This window comes from Megalops cyprinoides, chromosome 2 (genome assembly GCF_013368585.1).
Source record: "Megalops cyprinoides isolate fMegCyp1 chromosome 2, fMegCyp1.pri, whole genome shotgun sequence".
Classification (NCBI taxonomy): Eukaryota; Metazoa; Chordata; class Actinopteri; order Elopiformes; family Megalopidae; genus Megalops; species Megalops cyprinoides.
Genome location: NC_050584.1, coordinates 45,755,398 through 45,771,979, shown reverse-complemented (window position 1 = coordinate 45,771,979; position 16,582 = coordinate 45,755,398). Strand labels below are relative to the sequence as shown.

Below are 16,582 nucleotides of genomic sequence, written 5' to 3'. Positions count from 1 at the left end.
CATGCAGTATAGAACTACATAAGTAGAACATATGGGTATAGGGTTCAAATTTGCATGTTTAAAAATTCATTACAATAGAGGTCGAAGTTGTTATTAGGGAGTGTCTGAACACAATACTATAAATAATAATAATAATAATATGCATGTATGCGAACAATTAAATTTAGGAAAAATAATGATGTTTTTGTTGTAGCTGGTGTGGGCTCACCAGTGCTTTACCTCTGCTATTTATATTTCTACAATGAGTGACAAAATATGCAATTAAAATAATATCGTTTTGGTTTAAAGAAAAGAAACAAATGTAAGGGTCTAAAATGGGTCTAAAACTTCTATAATTTATGTTTTATATGTATATCTTTTATGGGTTAGGTACATAATAATATTCATCTAGTATTTTGCACATTTAAAAAAGGTATTACCATTATGGGTTACCAGTTTCATTCATAAGTAGGTCAAGTCTAATTTCGTACAGCAAAATTTAACATTATACTCTGGATGCTGGCAATGAAAAGAAAATCTGAAAAAGTTAAGCACTTGCGATTTCAGGAAAAGTTCCCAATAAAGTGACAAAAAGTTTGGATTCCATCTTCCTTAGTACCCTCCATCTATTTTCACATGCAGGCTGATCCTGAGCTGATTCTCCCTTGTTCACAAGCCAAGAATACCATATACCTGGGAGACTGATTTAAAAAAAAAAAAAAAGAATAATGAAGGGACTGGGATACTGACTGGGTTCATCTATAGTGCAAGGTACTAGGCAGTGGCGAGTTGTTTCTGTGTCTCTGTCCTGTAAGTAATTACCTTTAATTTGATTCATTTTTATTTAATTATATGAAAACAGCAGGGGGCTTTTTTGCAGGCTGTTGATTTTTTCACCTTTACTATTAATAAACATATGTGTTCACAGAAAGCATATAGATATATACATATAGAATCTGACAGATCGGTTTGTTCAGCGAAAGGTCCAACAAATGTACTTTGTATAGAATCACAGATCCACACTTAAATTTTTCAGACATTGATTTTTTTTTTAAAGCTTTGGTGAACTACATTTACGCTGTATGTGTGATTACAGTTCCAATACAAAGACTATGGCTTTATATAAAAAGTAGGCCAGTGAAGAAATTTGTCTCATAATATCATTGGCCATGTAAATGCCACAAGAAAACACAGATATACTGTAACTGAATTTAATTCTACCAATGGGGAAATATTTATTGTGTGTTATTTCTGATAAATTACAGAGACTAGAGAGACTGGTTTGATTTCCTGGTTCAATGTCATATAGCATTATTCGAAATTAAGAGTAGCACGTGTGCTATTACGGATAATGTCTATCTGCAATAAAAATAACACAACAGCAACAACAATAACAGTAAATTAAACATGCAAATAATAAAATAATCAAATGTGCACAGGAGCATTTAAAGCTTAGCAAAATAATGATAATTTACTTTTATGTCTCACTGAGCATTATGGCTCGTGTCAGCATCCCAATTATAATTTTGAAGCATGCACTTCATCTGTACTAGTCTAATTTGTACAATAAGCATTGAAAACAAAATGGTGAAAAGGTTTAGTCTGAAAGAATTGCTCAAAACTAAAAAATCGGTTGCGTGTTTGACATTTTTACTGCACACAAACATACTGTACTATGATCATTCCTCAGTACCACAGCATTAAACCCATGTAGACTTGTGTAGATTTTTCTATAGTAGAGCTTTTGGAAGACAATGATGACTATAGGTTATAATTTATAATAATTTAATCAGCTATGTGGGTCATCAATACTTTCAAATCATTTTTAAAGGGTTACTTTGTGTAATAATGTATGTGTCTTAAAAACAAATAAGAGGTCCCCTCCATTCCAGAAAAACAAAAATTGGGCAGATGATTCATAAGAAGGTCAAGTGTAATATTGTGTAGTTTGTAAAATTATCTATTCTCACAGTATGGTCCTCATGTTGGCAATCAACTGAAAAAAATGAGAAACCAGAAGAGTACTTGCTAATTCAAAGGAAACAACAAAGCAAGCAAATACATAAAATAGTGTCCTAAAGTTTGCTTTCAAATTGTCTGGACAAATTCCAAATTCCATCTTCCTCAGTACCTTCCATCTATTTTCACACGCAGGCTGATCCTGAGCTGATTCTCCCTTGTTCACAAGCCAACAAAACAACCATACGCCAAGTGAAGGCTTCCCAGGAGAGTGACTTTCAAATTCATCAAGATTCATGGAATGCTTCATAAATCACTCTTGTTTTTCATTAAACGTTTAAATAGCTCAAGAGTAGAATATACAGATATAAATATGCTAAATCAAAACATAACAAAAGACAGCGTAAGGCAGGGCTGAGGGAAAAGGGGCTGCTGGTCCCCCGAATCTCCTTCTCTTGAGATGCGAAACACAAAAGAAGCAGAACTGAACACGCCCTCAGGCACGGTTTTCTTCCTAAGACACTGAACATATGAACGGATATTACAGCCTTTTCCTAAAGTCACTCTGAATGTCCCACAGTGAAATTGAAATAGAAAACCCTGGAAGTAGCTGGCTCAAGAACAAAATCTGCCAGAAAAAAACTTCTACAAAAATGCCTACAACATTAAGATTCCTCGCCTTGGTCATGTTCTCTTAGTATAAACTTTCTGGAGTTGGACTTTCCTACAGTCGGACTCTCCTAACACTCTCCTACATTCGAAAACACACACAGTCGCCCAAAACACGTTTTTTTCATCTGATGACTTTCACCAAGATAATTGTAATTGATTAAATATATTTTTTTCAAAAATATAGATACAACATGTAGGGTGGTGTAATCACTCTGATCGTCATGTATGTTTTCATTTTGGAAAATATTGGTTTACTTAAAGAGCACAGTAAAGACCAATTTAAATCCCATGTCAGGATTAACCATTGGCAATGGCCAATTCAGCAATTACCAATAATGCTGAGCCGCTATCTAAAATCATGTTTTTGGATTCGGCAAGTTTAATCTGAATTACATTTTCGTAGTTTGCCATGTCCAAGGATGATAGTGTTCAGGTTCCATTGTGTGACAAATTAATTCCCTTGTCCCCATGAGAGCAGTGATGCTTCCCAGGCTGGTAATGCAGGACACACTAACAGATTGACGCGCACTGTGAGCCCACACTGGGCACTCACAGGACACACGCAGTGCACACACAGAGTCGGGGAGAGAGAGCAGTCTCCCAGGCTGGAAGGCCGAGGGTGTAAGTTAACGGGCAGAGGGAAGAGAGAGAGAGAGAGCATGCAGCGCTCAGGAAGTTCAAGCAGACAATTTTAATCCTCCAATTTCCTCCTCTCTAATCATCTCTCCCTGGTCCACGACGGAGTTAAAATTAGAAACATCTTCCACACAACATGACACTCGCAGCTCAAACCTACACCACGCACTGTAACAGACATTGAGAAAACAGCTCAACACGCAGGCATTAAATCACACAGAAGCATATTTGAACTGTGATATTTGTGAATGGTTTCACGTGTAAACACTGCATTTCATCTTCTCAAGCTTGAAATATAAAACCAAAACCTAAATACTGAAAGGGCTGTACTGAGAAAAAAGTTCACCATCTTAAAAATGATACTTCCACACATATCTATGGTATGATTGTTCTGTTTTTCAGCAAGGGACCACACTAAAGACTAAAACTGGGGTCCTCAATCCCATTCCTTTCCCAAAACAAGCCACATGGGAAAATTCACTGTATGCACCTGTGACCTGTGACCTGAAGTCAGATACATTGATCAATTAAATAAAATGATCCATCCCTGGAAGGAAAATGATTTTCTTCTAACATTCTTTAACTCTGATCTAATAAAAAAATATATAGGATCCTTCAGCTCAACCGTTTAGGTCAATTGCTATTAAAACCAACAGAGCAAGTACACACATATGACAGTGCAGATTAAGAGAAACAATATTTCTCAGTATGCAGTTCTTTCATTACTTTCCTTCTTTGGCAATATGGAGGAGAGCTGTGCCAAGGCTAATGTGGATAAAATATTGCAAAATGTGCTTTTTCAAGAAATTGACATTTAATCTGTTCTTTTTGCTCCTTAAATTTATGCTCAGAAAAAAATACAAATATGATAAATAACATAGAAAAGATATATTTGATATATATGATAAATATGACATTTATATATAAATATGATAATGAGTATTGTAAATGGACTTTTTAGGTCCTCAAGGATTTCTAGTATACAAAGAATATAAAGTTCCCCATAATATACACACTAATAATGATCTTCCTGTACAAAATCACAGACTCTGTGAAAGTTTTGGAAATGTCTGACCTGATCAATCCACTTCCGAGTGGAGTCCCACTTCACATGATTTCTGCACACCTTAAGCATTGTTCACCACAAAATCCCAGTGTAGTGTGCCTTTGTGTATGTACTGCTAAGGCTGTGAGGCACATTATTGCATTACCTACAGCACAGCAGAGGTCTGTTCCTGCTGCAAGCACCCTACAGTGTGCCTGTGACCAGGTGTGTGGAGGCCTCGCACTATCAGCTGACTCTGGGTCCAGTGGCTGGTGCCTCACAGCATCAAGAGGCAGAGGCTGAGAGGCCCTGATAGCAGCTACGTATGGGAGCGAATGCAAGAATCTTTCCAATTAACTGCATACCTGATCACAATGAACGCTCTCAGTTTAAGAGGTGACTATTCAATATATGGGTTCCAACCCTCAAACTGCCCCCAGGTGTTAAAAATTTCAATCTGCAACCAACAACTGCAGTTAGATCATTACAATCAGCAAGTATTGTGGTGGACATCTGCTCACAAAATGACCATTTAACAGTCCATGTTTTTTCCTCAGTTGCCACTTTTCTGAATTGCTGGCTGTTCATTCCAAGCCCTAAGCAACAATGATAGAGTTGAATTAATGTTAAAGACCACAGACTGGTCTCATGATTAGAATTCATTATCACCACGTATGATGATAACCCCCCCCCCTCCTTATTTGGCAAATGAAAAGTATATGGGACATTGATGCATTGTTTTATGTCCTTTTAGTAAAACATTATTAGGGGGCTCAGAGCAAATTAGATACAGTGTAAGGTTTGATTTAATAGTAGCCATATAACAGTCTTTTGACATGATTTGAGAGCAGATATCTATGCTGTCAGCAGTGACCAGCCCTTGTAGACTTAGCTGTGGTGTAATTATAATATGCCCCACACCCACCTCTCTCTATCCTATGCTCACATACACACACACACACACACACACACAGACTTCCTCTTGCCTTGTGGGGGGGTCTGCTCACTGACAAGTGGATTATAGAGCCAGTGCTTGTACAGAAGATGAAATCACATTAACCCCTCAGGTGGTGGAATATCGCATCAGCGCAGCGCATTAACGCACTGGTGGGTTGACTGCCCCGCCGCTCCGGACCTCCGTCACCCCCCGAGCTGAAACACCTCAGGAGAACAATCAGGGTTAATTGCAGTCGCTAATTTAAAAACAAAGCCTGCATGCATTTATACATACATTTATCACATTCATCTATGCTGTGTCATAACCTCTGAAAAAGATAACATATGAAGAAAAAGATTAAGCTGATCATTTTCTCTTTGTACAATAATGAAATCAGACAAAATATGTAAATAGAAATAGTAATATGTGCATATGTAAATATATGGATAATAGAATTACTACAATAGAAAAAACTGTTTCACTATTTAAAAAAATGGCATTTAGCCAGTCCAAAAATTCACCTCTCTAATTACAAGTAGGAAAAATCTAAGAACACATTACAAGTACAGCAAGAGCAACAATGAAGTCAACAAGAGTATATCATTATTCTTAATGAGAAGCCGAAAGTTCACCTACAGACCATCTTTAACCACATGCTTTTGGTAGCTATATAGGACCGATTCCATAATGGTGTGTTAAAAAAATAGTAAAAATTGTCATACTATATATTTGCATACAAGAGCATATTGTAAGCTTGATTAGAGGAGGCTTCAGGAACCGGGAGCCCCTGGCAGTGTGGATGGAGGCAGAAGTTGCGAGGGCGAGAGTAACAAGACAGGCAGGCAGGATTTACAAATCTGTGACACGCTCAGTTAGGAACTGCACCCACTGCACAGCGAGAGACAACAGGAGCACAGCAAGGACCGCACAACCCCAACGCAGAGAGAGGGAGAGAGGCACTCAGAACCACAGCGCAAAGACAGGCACCATATGTTAACATCATACCATAAGAGCACTGAGAGAAAGGAATGGTGAGATGAAGCTGACAAAATGAATCAATATGGGGATTTTGCAATACAGTTTTATAACTTTACTTTTTCAGTTATGACTGAACAGATATAAACTATTTTAATACAACACACAGAGCACACATTTTCATTTTATAATTAGAACCTGAGGATTGTGACACATGATAAAATAGGCCATATGTAGTTACAGTACTGATTTGAAGTTTAGCACTAATACATAATTTCAGAACACGGTTAACTACATGGCTGAATAAGGCTGTACAACCTTAAACTGTGTCATTATTTAGAACTACATCCAAATCTTTATGCAACTTCACCCACCCTCCTTAAAAGAGTTATATTTTTATTAAAAATATTGTTTACAAGAATATTATTTGCAATTAAGTTTAGGTTTGATCAGTTTCCATCATTATTATAAAATAATAAAAGCTTTGTAAAATACTCTTTTCCATGTAAATGAGAAAAAAATCACTAACTAAAAGAAAACACATCTGTCTGTGTTTTTAGCAAGGGGAAGAAATGAAGAGCAAGTGGATGAAAGATACAGAAACATCCCAATAAACGGCCTCTTCTGATTCCCTCCTGCCACAGGTCAAGGGAGGGGAGGGCGAAGTTAAAAAAGAAGGGACGAAAAGCTCTGTAAAAATAACTCAGCTACAATGTCCAATTCGACTGGGAGTCTTGAAACTCAAGAAATCTTTATAAATAAATACAATTCCAGGTCAGTGCTTGATGCCATAAGTCTTATCTACTGCGCCATATCAAAGCAGGACAAAGTGAAAGACGACTGAATCAGACCACTGCCGAATGTAATAAACAGTAACAACATTCTTTGCATAAGACAACGTGATAAGGAACTAGCATGCTTTTGTCCTGATAAGTCCTTTTTCCCTAAAAGTGTAGACAGCAATCTTCTCCTCAGTTTTATACAAATTAAAGTTACAGTCTTTGTTACTAGCAATGGGATCCTTTTTCAAGAAGTTTCCAAGTAGGTGAATTGTCCTTTGGGCCAAATTATTTTTAAAAAATTGCTGACATAGGATATGAAAGCAACAAGCATTCTCACTGATTAGGACTTCATTGAGGATAATAATGTACCGTGAGATTTATCAGTGTATTTGTGTTTGCAACAATTAAAAAGAAGTATTTGTCAAAGGAGGAGGTCACAAACTTTAAACACTGCTTTAAAGGCTGGAACATATTTCTGCGTTCAACATATGTTCAGGATTCTCATATTTGTCTTAACTCACACAGATTAATCCATTATTTGAAGCTCAGCTTTATTTTTAAATATTAACAAGGACAGAACAGAACATGGCAACGAAACATAAAGAATGGATAAATTGCCCTTCTCACTGAACAGCACATTACAATAACTGTCCCAGTTACCCATTTGAAATAATTATTATGTCCCTCTTTTTAAAAATGAGAATATAATCCTCTTTCCACTATTGCCCAATTTAACCTTCATTGCCATTAAAAACTCAGTGATATTACATTGCAGATTGGGGGATTAGGTTCATCAAAGCAACTGTCAACTAATTAAAATGGACGAGCGCGCACAACAGAATGTCATCAATGGAAATGAAGTCAAAGCCGCCTACACTCCTGTTCTAAATTCAAAAACTAGATAAAATGACCTGCTTTAAAATGAAACACATTACATCCTTAATATTCAGAATAATTAGAACTTATTCACCTGTGTAATATAAGTGTAATATAAATAGTAAGGTAGTTTGATTATGTTGGTTTGGATACTCACATATGGAAGAATTAGATTTTACTCTCGCATCTATTAGTTTAGTTCACTGGTAGGAATTTCAAAAAGTGAACATTTATTGATATACAAAGCTGCATGATGAATTACGGGTGGGATGATGTAACAGTGCTGTTAGTGACTGAATTATAGTGAAATTTAAGGGAATAAAAATCATTTCATAAAAGCTATCACCTTTAGCTTGTGGTAAGAAAGTATGAAATAATGCACGGTATTTATCTTTTCAATGATACCTCTACTGGTGTACCACCAGTCAGTGTAATATTAAAACCTAATTATGAATTTCAAACAAAGTATGAAAGTTGTAAAAGTTTTAATTATTTTATTTCCCACAGAAAACCAATTATCACAGTACATGAGAACTTAATTTTAACTGATCAATCTTGGACACGGGGCTAAATATCTCTCATTACTGGACTTTTACATGCAAATTCTGTCCTACATGATACAACAATTACAACACTGCCATACACCCTATAATAACATTCTAATTTGACTACCTGACTGTCTGTGTTCAAGTAAATAAAGCCATGAGGTTCTTAATTCAGAAAATCCTAGTGCAAATAAACTGAAGCATGAAAATCTGAGTAAAAGAATAACATCTAAACAAACCAACAGTTTCACCTTCAATCATCTTTAGGTTTTTCAGATATGACTGAGAAGAGGGACTAACTTTCCAAAGCATATGCATAAAACAGTAAAAAACAGACATATCACTGAGCAATTTATTAATCAAAGGTCTGCTCTTTTAGGCAATTACTACGACAATTAAACAATGCAGTAAATGCAAGTTAAAAGCTTGCTAGTACTTACGGTACTTTTCAACACTGCTATAGAGGCAAAAGAGGGAAAATATATGCTGCTTTCAACAACACCATTGAATCTTTTTACGGTTACTTGAAACATCTTTTATCCAGAGCTAGACCATTTGACTATGGTTAGGTTTGTTTCACAAAATGAGCACGTTAACCATTACAGTTTTTCTTATTACACTAAGCCTATTTTAACATAATTTTGCAAGTTAGGAAACCATTTCACACACTGTACATCAATAGAAAAAACACAAATGAAAGGAATAAGAAAAATCAACAGAGCAATCTGACTGCCAGTCCCCCGATGTACGTTCCCACTCTGCCCGTCTTCAGCCATGGCCCCCCAGGAGAGCGACAGGGAAGAATTCTCGCACATCACCACCCCCCACCACCAAAAAACAAAAACATCGCTATGCAACCATGACTCCGTTTTCACTCTAACACCCCTCCACAGCAAAGAAATAGATCTATAGGCAATTTCCTTACAAAACCCCAGTGTACACCCAGGCAGAAAAGGGCTGCTGTGTCTCTCCTTCTCCCCTTCACCAGTTTCCCAAACCAAAGCGTGGAGCGAGACTGGTGTAGTTGCGGTGGACTGGTGTAGGCAAAGAGGGGTGGGAGAGGGGGGGACCTCAGCGGCATTCTGAAGTTCACGGTTCTCTTACAGGGGAATAATACTGCCATTGTCTCCCAGCAACACAACAATCTTCTTTTATTCAAGCTGGCATGAAACCTGCTTGCGAAAAGAATAACACTCACCACCACAACTCCCATTACCATTCCAAAAAAATTATTATTATTATAATGATGATAATAATAATGATAATAGCAATAATGATGCATGGCTAACGAGCGCTCCCCTAATGAACAGGACACTGGAGTTCCAAAGCCCTTTCATCCGACCCGACCGGGCTCATTTGTATCTGCCGGCCACAATAGACTATTGTACATATCTACCCCTCCTCATCTTTCGGCAAAAGCTACAAACCACTTTTTTTTCCTTCTTCTCTCTCCCTCTCCCACTTTCCCTCTACCCATCTCTGTTGGGGCGACAGGGATGTCAAAGGTTGTCTGGCCTCGCTGACCACAACAAGCAAGTTAATCTGCCCCGGCGCTGAGTCCGGCTCGTCCGAGAACGCTCTGGCTTTTTTTTCCCTCCGTCCGCTTTAATTGCAGCCGCACCGTGTCATAGCTCTGGAGCGCAGCGCAACGCACAGCACTCTCGTCTTGGCTATGAGCTTTGAAGCGCCACGCAAACTTTCCCCAGTATAAACAAGCGGTCAGAAAGAATTGAAATGGGACTTTTTTTTGCTCCCTGTGAAAACTTCTTAACCTAGAGGCTTTCTTCAGCTATTTGAATTAAGAAGACTCTGAAGACTTATTTATCTACGTATGGCAAGAAGTGATTTTCGCTCTCTGCTCTGGGGAAAAGTAATGAATCAGTTAATAGAAGTTGACAACTGAACTGTCGCCTTAGCATGAATGAAAGAATTTTTCCCACCAACGGATGTTTCTGCTTTTAAATTCAGTCTAAAGTAAAATAAACAGAACAACGAGGAGGTATAAGTATAGACAGCCAACTTATTTCTTCACCCCATCAATATTTTTTTTTCTGGAATACCAAACGGAACGGACATGAGGACCCAGGAAAAACACACACAAAGAGGACAAGTATGACAAGACTGACAGAAAGAGGGGATGGTAAAATTAACAAAGGGTAGAGAAAAACAAAACAAAATCAATCCACAAGTCAATTATCTAGTGAATGTGAAGTTGAAGAATGGAGTTTCAAAAAAAGCCAGAGATGTTTTTGTGTCTTTTTTTGTGTGTGAGAAAGAAGAGGGAGGGAAGTTTTTAGAAAAAAAAGAGGGAAAGAAAGAGGGAGAAAAAAATCAGCTTTGGTTGCTGCCAACTTACCATCCACCACGTCCTGGCCGAGATGTCGTAGCAGAGCTGCCATTTGATGGAGCCTTCCGAGGTTTTGCCTGCCATTACGCTGTCAGCAAGCTTCATCTGATGCTAGTGCACTCACCGGAGATAAGACACCTAATTGAGAAAACATTTGCACTGGCATGTTGGGCAACATGTAGCCCGCTCCATACCATATGGAATCATGGGTAAAAAAAAAAAAAACTCCTTGACAATGAACCAATCTCACGCAGACCCCGTGGCAAGGTGAGCGGCAGTCATCTGCTCACAGAGCGAGCTGTCTTAAAAAAAACAGAATGATGAGCCCTTTTTCTTCCACTTCACTGAGTGCCTGAGGTCGCTTTTTTTCCTTCCTTTAATTAGGGCTTGTTCTTCATTATCATCATCAACATCATCATCATCATCATCACCACCACCACCACCGGCCGGTTGACTTGGGTCTGCACAAGTTCCTTCTTTTCTTTCAGTTCTTTTTTTGGAGGAGTGGAGAGATTTAATAGGACAGAGTCAGGTAGAGGAGTGAGGGCAGTGGACTGCAGCGCCACAGGCTATTAGCCTGAAATTTCTGCTGGACAGATGGAACTGCTTAAAGACTATCATGCGATGTTTTGTTTTGGGCTTTTTTCCCCCCACTTTTCCTTCTCCCAGAAAACATGTATCTATTGGCTTAAATTCTTTCACATAGAATGCACTACATCATAAAGTGTAAGGCTTGAACACTGAAGGTAGACGGTTTTAGCTGTTGATGATTTTTCTTGTTTTCATGATTTTTCATTATCATGTCTATATATGTATAGAGCAATATTTTTTATGGAGACAACTCTTGGACAATACACTCATTTGTGGAAGGACTGAAAAGCTACTGCGGACGGGCTGTCAGATCGCTGCTCATCTTTATTCATTTTATGATGGATAAGTAAGTGATCAAAGCTTTTAAAGGGTTGTTTTTTAGAAGTCCTAAATAAGTGTAATTACTTTAGATGCTTCTGAATAGGATACACTTGTTTTCTTTTACGGTTATGCTTCTACATAACGCATTCCTACACTAAAACTAGCTGAAAGTGTTAGAGGTCAGTCATAAAATGGTAATAATTATTTTAATTCCATACGGCAATGAATAATAATTAATGTACTCGTCTGTAAGTTTTCACAGGGCATTTTTTTGCAGACTAACGTGGGTCCTATTGAGAGGAATCAAAGTACAACCATATCCGGTATCCTGCAAATTAATTTTCTGAATCAACAAACTGGAAGTGTAATGACATTAATTGATTACATTATCTATGGGGGTAACTAGAAAAACACACACCTCACACTTTTCTGAACAGGACCAGTTGCACTTGCAGCTTGCAGCACCTGAGCGCAGGCACTGAGAGCAGGTCTCGGCAGCTCAGGTTCCTGAGCCCAGCGAGAGAAAGAGAGGGAGACTGACCATCAAACAGTTCTTCCTTTGTGGCAGCGGCTGCGGAATTCGATTTAGGCAGAGATACGGCAAAGGCTGGAGGGAGGGGAGCGGAGGCGCACAGGTACCCCTCGCTCTGGGGCAGAATGCCCAGAAGACCTTCAACCTCGCAAAGAGGGCTTAGAGAGGAGAGAACTCCTGCAAAGCTCTTGCCCAAGTGAGCAAACATAATCACTTTTTAATGAAAGCACCTTGTTAGCTAATTCCCTTTCAATAAATGCACAACTAAAAACACCACTTGTTTGCTAGTCTGTAGGTAATGACTTAAATAAAAAATTATAATTTATACAAAATATTTATTGCAGCGTGCCTGCATGTTCAATTAATTCAACAATTAGTATTCCACATTAAATAAACAATTAACAACTACCTTACAATGCATGTATGACAATAAACTAGGTTTGGCTAATTTAAAAAAAATGTCACTTTATAAACACAGTTTACTCCAATTAATATCTGTGTCTTTTAGAATAATTGAGAATAACAATAAGTATTAGACACACATGATATTCAAAAATGCTAAGCTTTTTAGACAGTTTTTAGACAGTTTAAAGTCAAAATTTTAAATATTGAGGTGCAACAATTTCAAAATCAACTAATACAGATGGAAATTACTAATAGTATTAAGACAATCTTAGCCACAAATGTGTCAGCAGTCATCCTAATGGCAAGAAAAACTATAGAGCGTATATACAAGAAAAAGCTATTTAACTTACTTAACAAAGAGGGAATACAGAATTAATAACAAAATAATGATTCAAACACCACTACTATCCCCAATCCAGAAACCTGAGCTTGTTTTTTCATTTTTAAAAAGCAACTGTTTTCACATCTTTCCATTCCCACAATGTGTCTACAGCAGAGCAGTTCCCTCTCTGATTTAAAATAAGGTCCCTGTAAAGACTTAAAAGAGGAAAGAAAAATCTAAAATCGCAACTGATCTGAAATTACACTAAAGAGACAACCAGACTTTCTCTCTTTCTCTTGCAATCTCTCTCTCTCTAAGCATGCGTGCGCGCGCACACACACACACACACACACTTTTCTGGGTTCCAACAGTAACACACTATTTGACCCAAATAGGATGTCATTGATTAGGTGTCCTGATGGGTCCAGCCCTCAGGTCGGAAAGAAGGTAACCATGGAGATTTATGTCTAAAAACACCTACGCGGCAGGAGGGTGGACACTGCTATTATGCGTGAATCATCTATAGCATTCCCCTCACTGTTTATCATAGACCACAGAGCTGAGGACAGTCATCCAATACCGCCAAATGTCCAAACTGCTCTGGCACGCACACACAGAAGAGTGAGACCCTTTAATAAGGTCCTTAATAAGACCTTTTTCTTTTGATACAAAAGCTGCAGGACACTCTCACTCAAAGATGAATCATCTTAAAATGTGCATGCAGGTCTACAGGACAAAAATTGGAACTTCGTCCGTAACTACACTGTATACCTGAGGAAATAATAAATCAAGCCTGCCAATCTTTGAGTAAATCTGGTGATGACCACAAACAACCCAGCCAGTGAAACTGGAATAACTGCATTTCAATAGTTAATAGTCTGTACACTTAAAAATAGCAAATGTAGCTGCATCTCTCCAAACTGGGCCACCTTCAGTTGTGGAACACTCACTTGGTGACAAAGTGACCAAGGTGGTACAGCACATGCCAGCCATAACAGAATTTTTCTGAGCTGATCTGACCACAATTCTGTATGAGTTTGTTTTCTATATAGCATCCAAGATACTGTAATATTTATCAGTATTCAAAATATTGCAGTGATAAGTTGCAATGAGTTGTTCCCTAATTTCAAAGTTTGCTGTTGTTCCCTAATTTCAAAGTTTGCTGTTCTAACTGCTAAATTGAAAATAATAAATTTACTGAAGCTATAGTTATTTCTCTTTGGAAACATCATAGGATTGTAAACATCACACATGAACCTACAAGGCCATTCTTTCTTATTTATTTCTTCTTCTCGTTACTGTTGTTATTGTAAAATGCTTCACACTTGCATTCAAATGAAAGACACATTCTTGAGCTGTCCAGTAGAAGGCAGTGTTGTACTTATGTGTTTGGTTCCATTAACTTCATCTTTCAATTTGCTGTCCGATTTATTTGTCCTGGGTCCAATTTCATTTGAGAGTAGATTTATAATACAAAATATTCAGAATCTAAATATGATTAAAATGCAATGAAAGCAGTTGGGCAAACCTGGCAGTTCTCTGACTCTGTTCTCTGAAGTCTGCCGCATTGTTTTTCCAGAATATATGTGAGTTCTCGATTGCCTTTTTTGGTTTCAAAGTTTTCTCCTCAGCCTGTCTTGCATTAAAGATAAACATAGAACAAATCAATATCCATATGTTTTGTTTAAATGTAAATTTCTCCATTTTCACCTTTTACTTTTCAATCTGCACTATGAGATATAAGCCAATACAATTTCACACATGTAAACACATTGATTTATGCATTCTGTTCTGCACTGAGCTTTATGTCTGAGGAAAAAATCCTCACCAAGAAAATCTGAATTTTAATAGCATTTAAATGAAAAAAAAATAGAGCTATGCAGAAGAATCTAAAAAATTTGCCCTCCTGAAGTCAGATGGACTGTAAGTAGGCAAAATAAAACTCCCCTGTGCAATGTGCCTGTCAACATGAGATCTGTTCTAAACAAAACCTCACCAAAGCAACCGCAGAGATAATAGGATAGAAGAATAACAAGAAACCCAATGCTTACTAAAGTGTCACCACTAACAGAAAGAAAAAAAATTATAGTGAAGCAGAACTTACTTTTTGAGGTTTGTTGGACTTTATGAGGTAACATCATTTTATTACAAACCCTTTTCATTTGTGTGAAAGTCCAGTGATGACCAGACATTAATGTAAACTGAGGCAAACTGACGATTTACTCAGAAACATTCAGAGCCTTACATTATCTGATTCATACAAGAAAATGTGAAAAGCCAAGGCAGCACAGGCTTATATTCATACTGTAAGGTCTCTCACAAGCAAACATATTCATAACCTCTACAGTATGTGTGTGCCCCACTTTGCCAAAACCTGCAGAAAAATTGAATGGCACAAGTCTCACATATTTTTCTAATTTATCCTAAAATCCAATAACTTAACCAAATGTGTACATTAAGTTACTTCCTCTAGCTAACCATAATTCCAAATTCTGAAAAACATGATTGTCAGCATGTGTTTTCCTTTTTCTACTGCTGAAACATAGGTCTATCCTTTGGCAGGCAACAGCACAGCCACCCGGCTCGGCTCTCTCAGATCTCTATATCCTCGCCCTTTTACCCCCGCGTGGCAAGGATGGGCAGTTCCAATCCAGCCAGTAGCAGATTAAAGAAACGAGCAGTAGTTCTGCAACTGTCCAGGCATAGGACTGTATGAGAAAGAAAAAGGCAAACATGGTCTACAGGTACAGCACAGTTTATAAGTCATATTTTATGAATTACGCACAACAACAAACAAACCAAAGGATAGAGGTTTTAAAAAGCCTTGTATGAGTTTCCATATATTGCTTAAGTATTGCAAACGTCTTTTTTTACTTTTTAGTGAAATCAAGCATACCAGTACTTGCAGAACATTGAAGCACTAAGTGAAGCATTTGACAAAATACAGGAAGCTCACTTCCAAACAAGAGTGTTTGTTTTCATGCATTTTTCCTCTCTGATTGTTGACAGATGCCTTTGTGTTCCAGGTTGTCTGACTGCTGCAGGAAAAGCATGCACAAAAATCATTTTCTCTCATATATATGTATATTTGTCACTGTATGTATACATGGTATAAACAATGGCTTTGAACTTTAATGACAGGAAATGATTCATTAAACATCTAGGCTTTCTTAAGGGATATCTGCCCCAGTGAGTGACATCATATCGGCAGCACTGCAGTGACTCATTAGCTGACTTTTGCAAGCGTGTGACAAAAGAGAGTATGTGAGATTGCGAGTTGATTCTTCTAATTATGTTTGCTATTTGTTTTATTTTGTTGCTGTGCTTCCACTTTGCTTTGGGTCTTTGACTTGAGCGCCATGTTGTGCGTTGGTCGTTTATCAGAGAGGATGCGGAGTGAGAAACCTAATGGAGACCTGCTGCAAATCCACTCCAGCGATTAGAAACACACTGCTCGCAGGCCCTGCTTCCACATCCATCTCATCTGTTTTAGCGCGTTCCAACATGTTTCAATTTGCCGCAGGAAGCCAGGAAAAACCATCCAATAATGGACCCATTGTTTCAGTTCAGCAAAAAATTGAAAAACCTGAGTGGAGTAAACCCAGAATTAAATCCAGAGAAATTTCACAGACCACCTTCCCAAGAGGCGTTTACCTAA

General features: G+C 37.8%; 1 protein-coding gene across 6 annotated transcripts in view; it reads right to left on the bottom strand.

Moving 5' to 3' along the window:
- The window catches only part of nfia (nuclear factor I/A), a 167,930-nt gene extending 155,464 nt beyond the window's left edge, over positions 1–12,466 (bottom strand). For all 6 annotated transcript variants that reach the window (XM_036553865.1, XM_036553873.1, XM_036553918.1 and 3 more), the window contains exon 1: positions 10,763–12,466. In XM_036553865.1, the coding sequence (XP_036409758.1) occupies positions 10,763–10,858 (96 nt within the window). In that variant the 5' untranslated portion in view covers positions 10,859–12,466. The remainder of the gene's footprint in view (positions 1–10,762) is intronic.
- Positions 12,467–16,582: the final 4,116 nt, after the last annotated feature.